Source organism: Eptesicus fuscus, chromosome 2, assembly GCF_027574615.1.
Source record: "Eptesicus fuscus isolate TK198812 chromosome 2, DD_ASM_mEF_20220401, whole genome shotgun sequence".
NCBI classification, from domain to species: Eukaryota; Metazoa; Chordata; class Mammalia; order Chiroptera; family Vespertilionidae; genus Eptesicus; species Eptesicus fuscus.
In genome coordinates this window covers 46909823-46927226 of record NC_072474.1, presented here as the reverse complement: position 1 = coordinate 46927226, position 17404 = coordinate 46909823, and the positions used below count along the sequence as shown (strand labels likewise).

General features: G+C 43.5%; 1 protein-coding gene across 2 annotated transcripts in view; it reads right to left on the bottom strand.

Moving 5' to 3' along the window:
• The window catches only part of MANBA (mannosidase beta), a 100497-nt gene that overhangs the window by 20233 nt on the left and 62860 nt on the right, over positions 1–17404 (bottom strand). For both annotated transcript variants that reach the window (XM_054726989.1, XM_054726985.1), the window contains exons 12-13: positions 9146–9364; positions 506–670 (exon numbers count right to left, since the gene is read on the bottom strand). In XM_054726989.1, coding sequence (XP_054582964.1) covers positions 506–670; positions 9146–9364 — 384 coding nt within the window. The remainder of the gene's footprint in view (positions 1–505; positions 671–9145; positions 9365–17404) is intronic.

Sequence of the window (17404 nt, the reverse complement as noted above, 5' to 3'; positions counted from 1 at the left end):
GTATTCCATTGTGTAGATGTACCACAGTTTTTTAATCCACTCATCTGCAGATGGGCACTTAGGCTGTTTCCAAATCTTAGCTATGGTGAATTGTGCTGCTATGAACATAGGGGTGCATATATCCTTTCTGATTCGTGTTTCTAGTTTCTTGGGATATATCCCTAGAAGTGGGATCACTGAGTCAAATGGGAGTTCCATTTTTAGTTTTTTGAGGAAACTCCATACTGTTCTCCACAGTGGCTGCACCAGTCTGCATTCCCAGCTGGGAACCATTTTAATGCATACATTTTTGTAGAACTTTCTGAGCTATTCTTGTAAGAGAGACAAATGCCAAAAATTAACTATTTCAAGTCTTACATGTCATCATACATCTATTTTGAGGATCAACTCCTTAATCAGTAAAATGAAAAATAATTTTCACCACATACCAGTAGGTTTACAAAACTTACATGATCTCTTATGTTAACTGCAGGAACCTTTTGAACTCCGGATGAGAATGCCTTACCTGGGTAAGGTAAATGGTATCTTTGAATTCACGTAATGGATCTGTGCTGTGTGGAAGTTTGAAATGAAGTCCAGCCTGAAAAAGCATTTCATGGTTACCATTTTCATGATGCTGTCGATGACTTGAAAAGCTGCTGTTGTAAGACCAGTCCACTTTAGATGAAACCTTTTGAGTAAAAAATAAGAGGTACGAATTGGGAAATTAGGAGTACTTTTCTACACATTTCTGATAAACTCTATACACTGGAATAATATCACAGATTTTTTTAAAATATATTTTATTGATTTTTTTACAGAGAGGAAGAGAGAGGGATAGAGAGTTAGAAACATCCATGAGAGAGAAACATCGATCAGCTGCCTCTTGCACACCCCCTATTGGGGATGTGCCCGCAACCAAGGTACATGCCCTTGACCAGAACCGAACCTGGGACCCTTGAGTCCGCAGGCCGACGCTCTATCCACTGAGCCAAACCGGTTTCGGCTCACAGATGTTTTTTACATCACATTTGTTGGTGGTGAAAGAGCAGCCTTGTACAAAATTGAATCACAAAACCAGGATTTGGCACCTATACCCTCCCTTATTCAAACCTAGGAAATTACAATGTGATATTTCCACTGAAGGTCTTATCAAAATATTATTCCTTTTATAAACATTAGTTATGTGTATTTTTTATATAAAAATATTAATCCTCACATGAGGATATGTTTTTATTGATTTTAGAGAGAGGAAAAAAAGAGAGAGCGAGTATTAAGTATCAGTGTTGAGTATCTTTGAACATCCATGTGAGAGTGGTTGCCTCCCGCACACACCCTGACTAGGGATCAAACCCGCAACCTGGGTATGTGCCTGGCCCAGAATCAAACACACGACCTTTCAGTGTATGGGATGGCGCTCCAACCAACTGAGTCACACTGGCCACGGCTAGTTATGTGTATTTTTAAATGTCATTTTACCTATTTAAGTAAGTAAATTGTCAAAACTGAATAATGAACTGAAATCAACATTTTGTTAACTGTCAATTCTTTAACAGGAACGAAATATCACTTATTAAGATGGCAAATGCTTTAACACTTGCTCATCTGTTTCTCAGTGATTACTAAACGTATTTGAAACGTTTAATTTTGATATAGTTGGAGACACAAGCCAAAAAGTGATACTCCTTTCCCCTAAAATAAATCTTTTTTAAAAAGACAGACACAACTTACAGGATCTTTCCCTTCGATAAGCTATCATCAGGTCAAAGTAAAACAAAACAGCAACAAAAGAACAAACAAACACGTTAGTAGTATCTTTTTACAGAAAAAGCACAAGCAAAAATTCTGGCTTCTAGACCTATGATTTAATGTACTATTAGCATTTGATAAAGATATAAGATAACTGCTGATACATCTGAAAATATCAGAGTTTTAATCCAAGTGACACAGAGTTTGAAAAAATATATTCCACCCATCCTCAAAAAACCCTAAAAATTAACAAGTTTAATCCCTGTTCATAAAATATGATTTATCACCCTGGCTGGTGTTGCTCAGTGGTTGCGTGTGGACCCCCGAACCTGGAGGTCACAGCTCAAATCCCAATCAGAGCACATGCCCAGGTCGCAGGCTCGATCCCCAGTGGGAGGCGTGCAGGAGGCAGCTAACCAATGATTCTCTCTCATCATTGATGTTTCTATCTTTGTCTCTCTCCCTTCTTTTCTCTGAAATCAATAAAAACATTTTAAAAAGAATACAGCAATTTAAAAAATCACTTTTAAATAAAATATGACTTATAATCCCCAGTAATCATGCATTGCTCAGACCAATCACCTTAAAAGGAAAAAGTTATTCTTTAGGCGTTTATTTATACCAAACATAAGTAATGTACATTAGCCATATTTAATGTGGAAGTTTTTCCAAATTTTATATAGTTTAGAGACAATTTAGAGAACATGAATTACTCCTGTTATTTATTTAAAATAGAAATATTAGTATTATAGTCATCTATACACATCTGAGATGCACATATCAATAATATTATTTTTTTTAATGTTTCTTCCTTTTTAAAGTCTGAAACACACCTCTGGGCCTCTCAACCCTCTCTCTGATTGGTAATGATTTGAATGTATCCCATAATCAGTAACCCTATTCTTCTGTTATTTTGGAAACTTCCCACCTTCTGATAGTTGTGTTTTGGAAGTCTTGTATATTTCATCTATAACAATGTTACCAGAAAGAATTAGAAAGTGCCAGGTAAGGTTCTAATTGCTTTTAAGAATATTAACTCGTTTAGTCCTCATAACAACCATACGAGTAGACACTATTATCACCCTATTTAACAGATGAGAAAATCAAGTACAGAAAGGTTAAGTAATTTGCCCAAGATCCAATGCTAATTTGTGCAGTCCAGTTCCAGCCTCTAGTTTTTTAAACCTAGGTGCATCTGAAGAAAATGAAACAATCATATGGCCAGACTGGCCATGATGAATAGTAACAACAGCTTACATTTTATGGGCTCTCACTATGTGGCAAGAACTAAGGCTTCAATCATTAACTAACTTAATCTTTGTACGTGATCACATGCACATATGCATACACACACACACACACACACACACACACACACACACACACTCCCAATAGGTTATTTACTACTACTAACCCCAACTTACCAATAAGAACATGATTAAATAATTTGCCCAAGGCAATGCAGCTAGTGTGGGCAGTGCTAAGATTCAGATCCAGGTCTGTTTATTCCAGTTTAATCACTGTGCATTATTAATAACTGCCTGTTAAAAACATGATTATTTTACAAAGAATTAATGTATCCCAAACTAGAAAGAGACATTTTAATATTTTTTCTTGGATACACCAGAAAAGATCTAAGTAAAAGAACCAACTTTTTATATAAAGTTATTCTTTTGGTTTCTTTTATTTTCACAATTACCTATTCAAATCCTCAACTAAGCAATGTCACTTGAAAAGAGGTAATGACTAAATAAAAGAATCATAATAACAGAACTTCTCATCTTTCCCTATTTTAAAATACAGTGTTGAGTATCTTTGAACATCATTAGACATCAAAAAAACATGGCAATTCCATTATTTTCAGGAGGTGGAATAGAAATGCTTATACATTTGAAAAGAAGCATTAGCCCAGCTGGTGTGGCTCAGTAACAAGAGGTCACTGGTTCAATTCCTGTTCAGGCCACATGCCCGGCTTGCAAGCTCAAACCCCAGTGGATGAAGGAGGCAGCTGATTGATGATTTTCCTCTCTCATTGATGTTTCTACCTTTCTATCCTTCTCCCTTCCTCTCTCTCTAAAAAAAAAATAAAAATAAAAATAAAGAAAAAATAAAGAAAAAGGTTTAGCAATTTCTAAATCTCACCTCTCTGAAATGTAGTGAAAAGAAAGTGATCAGTTTTGGGGTCTGATAATAATAAGTTTGAATTACTATGTAGGAATATAGTTAGAACTCTCACTCTCCACTGCCTTGGTTTCCTCCTGGGCCTCAGTCAAAGCAGAAGAGGGTCAATTACTGTTAAATAAAACAATAAGTACCTGAAATCAACATTTCATTCCTTCTTTCCTATTCTCAGTATTTGTTTCTGCCTAAATCAGAATAATGGGATACTGCACTTCATCCTCCTTCATTTTGAAATATTATTATTACCAAAAGATCAGCCCCCCAATGTGAGAGTAATAAAACTAAGTTTATAACACTACTATGAAAGCTATAAATACAATATTACTTTGATATCTAGAAGCAAAATAGTTGGGTTCAGGCAGTGAAATTGAGGAAGATTTTGAAATAGTTTTAAAACTTTGTGGTTACGCTACACAAGTGATGGGGGAGGGGGTTAAGAACTACATGATCATTTCAATAGATGAACAGAAAGCATTAGACAAAATCCAAAACCCTTTCATGACATAAACATTCAACAAACTAGGAGTAAAAGGGAACTGCCTCAACCTGATAAAGGGCATCTATGAAACACCTACAGTTAATATCATACTAAATGGTGAAAGACTGAAAACTTTCTCCCTGGGAAAGGAATGGGACAAGGATGTCTGATCTTACCCCTTCTATTCTACATTGTACTAGAGGTCCCAGCCACAGCAATTAGGCAAGAAAATTAAATAAAAGGCATCCAGATTGCAAAGGAAGAAATACAACTATTTCTATCTGCAGATGACATGCTCTTTTATATAGAAACCCCTAAAAAATTTTAGAAAATAAAAACCTATTAGAGTTAATAAATGAGTTCTGTAAGGTTGCAGAACATAAGTTCAATAAACAAACAAAAAAATCAATTGTATCTTTATAACACTAAACAATTTCATTTACAATAGCACCAAAAAAGAATAAAATAGGAATAAATTTAACCAAAGAAGTATAAGACTTGTACACCAAAAATGACAAAATTAGCATAGCAGGAGAGGCTCAGTTGGTTGAGCATCACCCTGTGCACCAAAAAGTTGCCAGTTCAATTCCCAGGTAGGGCCTATACCTGGGTTGTGGGTTCGATCCCCAGTCGGGGCACATACAGAAGGCAACTGATCCATCTCTCTCTCTCTCTCTCTCTCTCTCTCTCTCTCTCTCTCTCTCTCTCTCTCTCTGTGTGTGTGTGTGTGTGTGTGTGTGTGTGTGTGTGTGTGTCTTTCCCTTCCTCTCTCTAAGAATGTTCTCAGGTGAAGATTTTAAAAAACCTACAAAATTAAAGAAGATATCACATGTTCCTGAATCAGAAGACAATATTGTTATGATGGCAATACTTTGCAAACCAATCTACAGACTCAACACAATCCCTATCAAAATCCCATCTGGCTTTTTGTAGAAACTGTCAAGGTGATCCTAAAATTCATATAGAAATGCAAAACACCCACAACAGTCAAAACATCTTGAAAGAAGAACCAAGTTGGTGGACTCATACTTCCTGCTTTCAAAACTTTCTACAAAGCTGCAATAATCATGACAGTGCATCCTACCATAAAATAGACACACAAATCAATGGCACAAAACTGAAAATCCAAAAAGAAATCTTAACATTTGAGCCAACTGATTTTTGACAAAGGGGTCAATAGAATTCTGTGAGGGAAGGAATAATGTTGTCAATAAATAGTGTTGGGTCAATTGGCCATCCACATCCAAAGAATGAACCTAGACACCTACGTCACACCATACAGGATAATAGGTCACAGACCTAAATTTAAAAGCTAAAACTAGAAGACAACATAGAAATAATCCATTGCGATCTACATTAGGAAATGGTTTCTTAGATTCAACACTAAAAGCACAGAAGACAAAAGAGAAGATTGATAAGTAGAACTTCATCAAAATTAAAAATGTTTGTACTTTCAAGGATACTATCAAAAAAGTAGAAAGACAACTCATAAACTGGGAGAAAATATTTGTAAATCATATACATGATAAAGAACATATCCAAAAAATATATATTTTACAACTCAATAATAAAATGACAAATAACCCAATCTTAAAATGGGCCAAATATTTTAATATACATTTCTCCAAGGAAGATCCTACCTAATAATAGACAATTATGCAAATTGACCGCACCTTTGCTACGCCCAAGCCACGCCCACCAGCCAAGCCACGCCCACCAACCAATCAGGACAAGTATGCAAATTATCCCAACAAAGATGGCAGCTAATTTGCATATCAAGACAGCGTAGCAAGAAGCCAAGAGCTGCAGAAGGGAGCAAAGCTGCGAAGAAGCAAGCAAGCCAGGGGGAGGAGAAGGGAGGAGCAGAGGCGGGGCTGGGGGAGAAGGGAGAAAAGAAGGCAGGCTGGTGGAGAAGGTGGGGCGGGGGAGAAGGGAGAAGAGCAGGCAGGCTGGCGGAGAAGGCGAGGTGGGGGAGAAGGGAGGAGCGGAGGCGGGGCCGGGGGCGAAGGAAGGAGAGTGGGCTGGCTGGCGGAGAAGGGAGAAAAGCAGGGGGGCTGTCGGGGCAGGGGACAAGGGAGGAGAGCAGGCAGGGCAGGGTAGAGTGCAGCAGGAAACCCTATTGCAGGATTTTTCCTGCAACGGGAACGCTAGTATTTAAATAAACACCAAGCACATGAAAACATGATCAAATGATTAGCTAAAGAAATGCTAATTTTCTATAAATATAAATGTCCAGGGAAATGCCAAAAAAATAAAAAGAGGAAATGGGAAATAACAGGTATGTATTGGCAAGAATGTGGAGAAACTGAAACCTTCATACACTGTTGGTAGGAATATAAAATGGTGAATTGCTATGGAAAACAGTTTGGTAGTTCCTTGGAATGTTAAACAGTTAACATATGACCCAGAAACTCCACTCCTAGGTATAACTTAGATGTTCACACAAAAAGAGGTACTCAAGTGTTCATAGCAGCATTATTCATAATAGCACAAAAATGGGACTAACACAAATATACATTAAATAATAAATGGATAAACAGAATATAATATATATTCATGCAATGGAATATTACTCAGCAATAAAAAAAGAGTGACATACTAATAAATCATACGACATGGATGGACCTTAAAATTTTTGCTAGGTGAAAGAAGCCAGTCTCAAATGATCACATATTTTATGATTCCAATTACATGAAATGTGCAGAACAAGCAAATATATAGAAATGCAAAAGTAAGTAGTGGTGCCTACAGCTGGGATGGGAGTGTCAGAGAGAGTTGGGAGTGACTGCTATGGGTACAGAGTTTCCTTGGAGGTGATGAAACATTCTAAAATTAGATCATGTTGATGGCTGCACAACTCTGGGAATATACTGAAAACCATTAAACTGCACACATTAAATGATCAGAGAATTACATCTCACTAATGTTGTTTTTAAAAGAACACACAACTGAACCCTCAGGTAGAATTTAGGTTAAGACCCGAAGGCCTGAAGAAGTCTGGATTTCAGAAGTCAGGACTTCAGAAACAGTTTTCAGACCCTTATTTTACAGAAGAAGAAACTGAGGCACAGATGAGGTCACATGATTTGGTTAAGATCATGTAGCAAGTTAGTGGCAGAGCAATTATGAGAATTCCAGTGCCTTAACTTTGGGACCAACATGACCACCTTCCCCACTGCTCCTAGGGCAGCACTTGGAAATGAGGATTGAGCTGTCTCCAAGATGATGACTCTATATTGGACACAGAATAGAGAAGAAAATGGAGAAAGAAAAAAGAATAGGAAAAAAATAAACTTAGTAGTTGATACACAATATTTAAAACCATGGGCATGAATGAGATTCTCTAGGTAGAAAAATAAAAAGATTGAGCACAAAGATCATTGAGATTTCATGTTGGGTAATGTAGGAGGAGCCGATACCGGGGATGAGAAGGAGCAGTTGGTGGACTAGGACCTAATTAGGAGAATGGGGACCAGGGAAGCCAAGAGAGAAACGTGCTTCAAGAAGGACAGAGTGCCTCACTGTGGGGAATGCTGCTGAGGACAGTAAGACAACGACAATAAAGAAAGGCTCATTTTGGATATGGTATTTGAATACATTGGTTAGTCATTGAGGGGTGGCAGCTGAGATAGGGTGGGATGAAGTCTGAATAAGAAGTGGGGAAGCGAGGACAGAGCATGAAGTTTGCTCTTTCAGAAAGTCTGGCCACATCGGAAGCTGAGAAATAGGGTGATACCTAGAAGGAGATGGGGTTGGGTCAAGAGAGCTTTGCTTTTTTACAAAACAACTAGAGGCCCGATGCACGAAGATTTGTGCAAGAATGGGCCTTCCTTCCCCTGGCTCCTGGCACCACCTTCGTTCCAGCCAGAGCTGCCTTTTCACTCTGGAGCTACCTTTCCGCCTTCCCACGCTGCCCATAGGCCTGGAGCAGCTGGCGCGGTGCGGAACGCCTGCGTTGTCGCCATGGCGATGATGAAAGCATCCTGCCCCGCCCACAGTCGCACAGCACCTGAGTATGCAAATTAACCCCCCATCTTTGTTGGGTTAATTTGCATAGTAACTCCTGATTGGCTGGTGGGTGTCGCAAAGGTACTGTCAATTTGCATCTTACTCTCTTATTAGTGTAGATATTGAATGTCAACTGTAATTGAAAAATAAAAATAAAATAGGAACTTGAAAAAAATAAAGTAAATAAAATAAAAGAACACATATAACTCTAAAACTGAATCCATCTGTGAAATTGAATCATTAGGAACAGAGAAAGTAAAATGCAATACTGATAATCAAATACACCAACATGAAGAAAAAGGAGGAGGAAGAAGAGAGAAAAGTGAAAGAGGAGAGAAAAGAAGTGAATGACCTGATGGGACAACATTAGACAAAGACTTATTTATCACATTCATTTCTCTTACTGTGATAAACTTTCCAGTTCTGAATATCTGTAAATAATTTTTTAAGTTGTATGATATACAGAAAGTAGCAAGTGGGAGTTATTTTCATGTGTAATAATAAATCAGGCTTAAGCAGCCACTGGATCCCATTTTATAATTAAAAGCAATATAGAAAAGCTATCCCCAAAATGATGACTACAAGAGTTTAGCTCCCCAAAGGTTAAAGAAAAAAAAGTTATCTTCTTCCTAAAATGTGATTTAAAATAAGAAGTAGATTTCATTTCGTTTTCTGAACCACTATTGAGCAAGTGACATATGCCCTAGCCCCTCACCATTCCGAACCACTGGGAAATCAAAGATGACTTACCTTTTCTAATGTACTGAAGGAAGGCCAGGACTGATATCCATATTCAGAAGCAAATCGAGCTTTTGGGAAAATGTTCCAATCCCAGCAATCACTGGTATAGTCATAAAAATGTACATCCCCAAAATGATTGTTATATGGGTCAGCAGAGAGCCAGCCTTCTTCAATGGATTTGACCCCATTTGTAGGACTGGATGTGATAAAAGGACGAGTCTTGTCTGCCTGAGTTCAGAAACAAAATGGTTTAAAGGATAAGGTATAATTTACTTCTTCAAATATACTATCAAGACCCAGAAATGCCAAGCAGCCAATAGCAATGGAATAGAACCACTTACCTTCTTCCACATTAAACAACCACCAGCACCTCTCTACTATTTGCCAATCCTTTCTGTCTATCCTATCTAATAATAGAGTAATATATAAATTACCATCACTCCGCTATGCCCACGATTGGGCGGCGGGAGGCTGGGGGGCAGGACTTGGGGTGGCCTATCTGGCCATTGAGAAGGGGGGGGGGGGAGGGGGCTGGACTCCCGCCCCCCCACCCCCGCCTCTCAATGGCCGGATCCGCAGCTGCTGAGGGAGGCTGCCTCGGACACCCGGCTCCCCTGCCATCAGAGGCGGGTAGCCAGGTGTCCGCACCAGCTCCAGGCCAAAAGCCTAGGGTCATCATGACCAGAAAGGCCTACCGGTAACCAGGAAGTGCATGGAGCACCTCTTGGTCCCTCCCCTCCACTTCCCCCACCCCTGGCCCACAGGCTCCCATCAGGCTGGATGGCCAATGGAGAGCCATAGGGAACAGGGCTGGGTGGCAGCGAAGCGGGACTGGGGATTGGCGAGCGGGCACAAGGCAGACCTCCTGCTCCCTCCCCCAGCTGACATTCTTCTGAAAGGCACGTGGAGCCTCCACTGCACAGCCTTCCTGGACGAGGACTCACAGCTGGGAGAGGCTCCAGAGCAGAGACTTCAACAAGGACTTCAGCGCCTCCTCAGGGGGGGAAAACCACCACCTCCCTACTTCCCAGCTGCTTCAGTGTCTGCAAGAAACTGCGCATGCTCCTCCCTGAGAGATGGGCGGTTCCCTGATGGCGGCTGGGCCAGTGCAGGGATGGAGGGAAGGAGAGAGGGGCAGGAGCAAGGGGGAAGCCCCGGTTCCCTGCACCTCCTCCCACAGGCATAGCCCCTCCAGGTGTTATGATAAAGAGTTGTGTTTTTCTAACTCTGTCCAGGTAAAGGAAACAAGGGTCTGTTGACTTCTGATCTTACTCTCCGAGCCGCCAGTTAATCCCTCTGGATGCATCATATCCAACCTCCAAAGGATCCGAGGGGCAGGTTCAACCTTCGTTCCATAGGTGAGGAAACTGACCAATAAACACATGGGTCTCATAACTCAGTGTCAGCTCCCGCAGAAACCTCCGGGTAATAACTCAGATTGTATATCTAAGGGTATATTTTCTTCTATTTTCATGTTTAATTCAACCCCAGGAATTAAATAATACAATAAAGAATAAAATGAGTTCAGAGGGCTCAGCATTGAATTCCCAGAGCCTTTGGTCCCACACAAACCACAGAGCTCAGTTATCCTGAGATGAAAGAAAAGGAAAGAGAAACATGAAAGGTTTCCTAGCTCAGTCATAGAGACATCTCATAGCCACATACTAAGGACACAGCATTAACTTAGGGGTGGAAAGGGCACAAATGGAATAGAAGATGGAGCCATTTCCGTTCAGATTCAAACCAAGTTAATGAGGCAGAAAAAACACTGGACACCATGAAAGAATGAGATGAAATGGTTTGGTAGGGAGTGTCACAGACCTCGCAGGGACAGCACCTGGGGCTCCGGACATGATGGGAGGGGGCTGGTTGAGAGGAAGTGCACGGAATGGCCTGGGAGTAGGAACAAGAGGGTGATATGCTGAAGGTGGGCCCCACCAGGTGATGATAGGGGGCAAGCCTGCGGGAGGTGGCCAAGTGCCCCCACCTCTGCTGAGGGGTGCATGCGTCTGTCCTGGGAGCTACAGCTGATGGAGAGGGAGGCTATGGCTCTATGTGGATGAGTTGCCAATGAGAGCTTCCCTGCAGCCAGAGTACTCAGTGTTCTCAACACGGCGGGAGCACAGGATCACATACACAACGTAACGAAAGAAAAAGCATCCTATTCCCAACTTATTCACAGACTTCTGTTTCTGGTATCTATATTCCCAATGTGTCCACAAGTAAATTTGGAAAAAGAAAAAAGATTTGTACATGATATGACTGCATCTTTAGAAAACCCAAGTGATCACAACCAGAGCACTTTTAACACCTAATGAGCCAAATACACTGATGAACAAAAAGAGACACAGATGCATGAATAGACTGTGGAACCTCAGAGGGAAGGCGGGGGACGGTGGGTGGGTGGGAAGAGATCAACCAATGGTCTGTGTACATATATGCATCATCCCTGGACACAGACAATGGGGTGTTTAGGGCCTAGGAGGGGTTGTAGGCTGGAAAAGATTAATGGGGGGAAAGGGGACCTATGTAAACCTTTCAACAATAAAGATTTAATTAAAAAAAAGAGTAAAAAATAAAAATAAAATAAAAGCTAAGAATAACTGCCCTGGCCAGGTGGCTTCATTGGTTGGAGCTTCGTCCTGTACATTGAAAGGTTGCGTGTTTGAACCCATGTCGGGGTGTGTGTGGGAGGCCACTGAGCAAGTGGTGCCTGGAGAAGGGAGGCTCCTCGGAGCTAAACACAGTCCAGGCCTCACCCATGATCCTAGGCCCATCCTCTGCTGAGTGAGACCAGACCTCCCAGCTTCCTGTCGAGTCCCTGGTCTCTGAGTCATAAGGCCGCTTCCCCCTGTTCCCCAGAATGGACTGCTCAGTAACCATCCATACTAATAAAAGGGTAATATGCTAATTAGACTAGGTGACCGGACATCTTCTGGACATCCAACTTCCATCCAGACAAAGCCACGGTGGTGGGGGCTGAGGCAGAGGTGGTTAGGGGCAATCAGGTGGGCAGGGGAGGGCAGTTGGGGGCCATCAGGCCAGCAGGGCAGGACAATTGGGGGCCATGAGGGGAGCAGTTAGATAGCGATTAGGCCAGCAGGCAGGCAAGCAGTTAGGAGCCAGCAGTCCCGGATTGCGAGAGGGATGTCTAACTGTTGCTGCCCTGTGAATGGAGCCTAAACTGGCAGTCGGACCTCCCCCAAGGGGTCCTCGATTGGAGAGGGTGCAGGCTGGGCTGAGGGGGATTCCCCCCGCCACCCCGTGCACAAATTTTGTGCACCGGGCCTCTAGTTGTACCTAATAGACAAATATGCAAATTGACCATACCTCTGACACACACAAGCCACGCCCACCATCCAATCAGAGTGAGTATGCAAATTAAACCAACCAAGATGGCTACAGCCACAGAGAGCAAGGTTTCCTAGGTAACAGAGGAAGCCAAGCTTTCCGCCTGCCCTTGCCAGGCCTAAGCCTCCACTCAAGCTACAAAGTTTCAATTATAGAAGGTAAACAAATTCAAACAGAAATGGCGGCAGAATGGAGCTTGAGAGAGCAGGCCAGGGTTGTCACTGGCAACAGGGGAAGCAAAGCTTTCCGCACACGCTAGCCGGGCCCACCCGCTTAAGGCAATAAAGTTTCAATTATAACCCCAACAGAAATGGCTGCCGGCCGCGGAGGGAGCCCCAGGCTTGGCTCTGCTCCAGGCTACAAAGTTTCAATTGTAGAGGAAAATAAATTCCAGATACCAGGGCCTCCGCTTGGGTTGCCAGGGGGCGTGGCCGGCCTGCAAACCACCACAGGCCCCTCGCTCAGGCCGCCCCACGCCCCAAGGAAACCCCACCCTGATCAGGGACACCCTTCAGGGCAAACCAGCTGGCCTCCACCCCTGTACCAGGCCTCTATACTATCTAATAAAAGAATAATATGCAGATTGATCATCACTCCAACACACAATATAGCTGCCCCCATGTGGTCAAAGATCCTGCCCCATGTGGACACAAGATGGCCACCACAAGATGGCCAGCAGGAGAGGGCACTTGGGAGGCACCCTGCCTGCCTGCAAGGGAGGGCAGTTGGATCAACCCTGCAGGAGAAGGCAGTTAGGGGTGACCAGGCCAGCAGAGGAGGGAAGTTGGGGGCAAACAGGCTGGCAGGGGAGTGGTTAGGGGGTGATCAGGCTGGCAGGCAGAAGCGGTTAGGGGCAATCAGGAAGGCAGGCAGGCAAGCAGTTGGGAGCCAGCAGTCCTGGATTGGATAGGGTACAGGCTGGGCTGAGGGACAACCCCCCTCCTTGCACGAATTTCGTGCACCGGGCCTCTAGTCTAATCTAATAATACACAAATATGCAAATTGACCGCACCTTCGCTACACCTAAGCCACGCCCACCAGCCAAGCCACACCCACCAACCAATCAGGATGAGTATGCAAATTACCCCAACAAAGATGGCGGCTAATTTGCATATCAAGACAGCGTCCAAAGAAGCCAAGAGCTGCAGAAGGGAGTAAAGCTTCGAAGAAGCAAGCAAGCGGGGGGGGTGGGGGAGGATAAGGGCGGGGTGGAGGCGGGGCCGGGGGCGAAGGGAAACGCGGGCGGGCTGGAGGAGAAGGCGGGGCGGGTGACAAGGGCGGAGCGGAGGCGGGGCCGGGGGCGAAGGGAAACGCAGGCGGGCTGGAGGAGAAGGCGGGGCGAGTGACAAGGGCGGGGCGGAGGCGGGGCCGGGGGAGAAGGGAAACGCGGGCGGGCTGGCCGAGAAGGCGGGGCGGGTGACAAGGGCGGAGCGGAGGTGGGGCTGGGGCCGAAGGGAAACGCGGGCGGGCTGGAGGAGAAGGTGAGGCGGGTGACAAGGGCGGGGCGGAGGCGGGGCTGGGGGCGAAGGGAAACGCGGGCGGGCTGGCCGAGAAGGCGGGAGCGGAGGCAGGGTAGAGTGCAGCAGGAAATCCTATTGCAGGATTTTTCCTGCAAAGGGAAAGCTAGTATATATATAAAAGCCCAAGCAACCAGTCGCTATGACGTGCACTGACCACCAGGAGGCAGACGCTCAATGCAGGAGCTGCCCCCTGGTGGTCAGTGCACTCCCACAGTGGGAGCGCTGCTGCTCAGCTGACCGGGATGAGCGGGAGCGGCTCCTCCCCGATCCCCACAGGCCATGCCGAGGGCCTCTAGTCCTTTCGTAATTGACACTTAGCTTGTTCCTCACAGCAGCTGTTCCTAATCTTTTTCTATCATGTCTTCCTCAAGCTTACCTTCTCCCATGATGGGTAATGTACAGGCTAGTGCAGAATATCTCAACCTTGGCACAAATGACATTTGGGGCCTGATAATTTGTGTGTGTGTGTGTGTGTGTGTGTGTGTGTGTGTGTGTGTGTGTGTGTGTTGGGGGTGTCCTATGCATTCTAGGATGTTTAGTAGCATTCCAGGCTTCTACCCACTAGATGCCAGTATTCCCCCTTCCCCCTCCGCCAAAAAAAAAAAAAAAAAGATCAATAAACATTGCCAAATGTCCCCTGTCCCTTGGGGACAAAAATCACCTCCACTGAGAAACACTAGTCTAATAGTTAAGAATAGAGGCTACTGAGTCAGGTGGGACCAAAGTTTAAATCCTAAATCAGAACCTTATTGGTTTTGGATAGGTGTAAGCCTCAGTAGCCTATCTGTAAAATGGGGAAAACAGTACCTCCTTCATAGGGCTATTGCGAATGGTAAGGAACTTATGTGTGGAAGAGGTAGCTTAGTGTCCACCAAAATTCATGTTCCCATTTCCAAAATATATAGAGTTGTCCCTAGGAAGTGGCTTCCTAGCTTCTGCACCTCTGTGGGGACAGGCGCCTTATTCTCATTCTCTTCCCCCAGGTACAGGGCCTAGGTGATTGCAGAGCTAGAAGGTGGAAAGGGCCTGTGTCTCGGAAAGGAGGACAGCTGCCTGTCCATCGGGAGCAGCCAGGAGTAGGGTTAGTGAGTAAGAAATGTTTATCATGCAAACCAGTGCAACTCTGCCAGCAGCCAGCAGATACACACTTAATGTAGTGCCCAGCACTCAGGGGGAACGCACAAGGTTTTGGTTATTATCACCTCAACAGATGAACTCACTTCCTATTGCGCTGAGAAGAATCGTTCATTTAGCAAGTATGTATCAAGTGTCGACTGAATGTCGGGCATTCTGCAGCACTGCAAAAATAGAGAAAACCTGTGACGCTGTCCAGTATCAATACATCCAATCTCTGGAGCGCTGGCTACAGGCCAGGCATGCAGCTCTTTCTGTGTATGGAAGAGTCCGCAGGGAACAGGACAAGCATCTGGCTGACCTCTTAAAAGAATAGATTGAAATCTAGTGGTGAAACCAGATGTTGAACAAGTGTGGGGTAAGAGTGATGAATGATTTGAAGGAAAAGTACAGGGCTCTTTGGAAACAAAACATATTCTAGAAGGCCACTGAGGCGTCCCTGAGAAATAGATTATCAGAAAATAGTTCTTTCTGTTAAGTTTCACTTTTTTTTGTTATATCCATTTTTTCTTGTTTCTCTTCTGTCATAGAAAAAAACAAAAACCACTCATTTCTTTTCTTTTTTTTTTTTTCCAATTTTTTTTATTAAGGTATTATATGTGTACATATCTTACCATTGCCACCCCCCCCACTCATTTCTTTTCTTTACCAGCCTTTCGGTCTGTGTTCTGGCCATCTTTTTATTTTACTCTGGAATTATAGCCAATCAACTATCCTCCAGTCTTTAAAGAAATCTCTCTCTATTGCCCCATTCCCTCAGCCTAAGGTCTCCTTTCATCCAGATCAACAATTCCCTCTGATCCCTGCAGTCCAGCAGATTTCTTTACACCCACTCACTCCTCAGCCCCTGACTCAGTTCTCGATCATTCCACTTGATTAAAACTGTTTTTGGTTTCAGTTTGGTTTTTCAAAAACTATCCGTGGACTTCTACTTACCAAACAAAGCAAAAATCCCACACTCTTCGCTCTCTGGTGTGCAGTAAATGACTGTTTACCACCCATTGTTTCTGAAGTGCTCTCCACCCTGGGGCTCATTCACTACTCTTTCACCTTCTGGTTTCCCCAGACCTTTCTGATTCTTCTTTCCCCAGCTCCCCTCTCCTTCTCCCAGGGACAGAGCTCTCCTGAAGCCTCTCCTTGTCACTCCCTTCTCCCAAGGCATTCCCTTTCACCAAATGTTCCGATTACTCCCGGACTACTTCACCTCCACACTCTACTCCCGGTAACCATCTCCACACTTCCACCTGGCTTGTCCTGCCAACATTTCAAATCCAACCATTCAAAGCAGAAGTCCTTATTTATTCATCACAAAATTATCTGACTGTGCTTCCTACCTTCATTAAGGGTACCCAAGTAAGAGTCATCTTCAATTTCTCCCCCTCTCTATTTTACGCCCCCCCCCCCGCCCCCGCATTCAGTCATTCTGAATTCAAATATTTTTTTCCATCACCTCATTTCCAGCCCCACTCCATTGGACTCTATTACCTACACTGAGTGGCCAGATTATTATGATCTCTGAACGCATAATAATCTGGCCACTCAGTGTGTGTGTGTGTGCGCGCACGCGTCCAGAGATCATAATAATCTGGCCACTCAGTGCATACCCAATATGACCATGAGTAATTAATCTTTGTAACCCTCCAATGCCTTCATCTCTAAAACAAAGATTATATTACTTACATTCCAGGGTAGTTACAAAAGTTAAATAAATAAATTCTATAAAGCAGTTATATCATTACTAATTGACCCTAATGGTGGAATTAATTAATAATATTAATTAATACAATAATCATAATTAATATATCAATGTCTGGCGGTTATTATTCTCAATAACTTGATATTCCTGGTTTTTTATAACTGGTTTCTTAACCTGGAATCTCTCAACTCCCTAATTCTTTGCTAGTAAAGGTACCTTCCAGGATGGGTCAGATAAAGGTCCCCCCTCCCCCAAAATATCCACTAGCTTCCTACTGTCCACTGAATAAAGCCCAACTCCATAACATTCAAAGTCCTTTTAAGATTTGTTTCCAGCCTGACTGGCGTGGCTCAGTGGTTGGGCATCGACCTATGAACCAGGAGGTCACGGTTCAGGGCATATGCCTAAGTTGCAGGCTCAATCTCCTGTATGGGGTTCGCAGGAGGCAGCCAATCAATGATTCTCTCTCATCACTGATGTTTCTGTCTCTCTCCCTCTCCCTTCCTCTCTGAAATAAATAAAAAATATATATTTTTTAAAGATTTGTTTCCAAGCTGACTTTTCTAT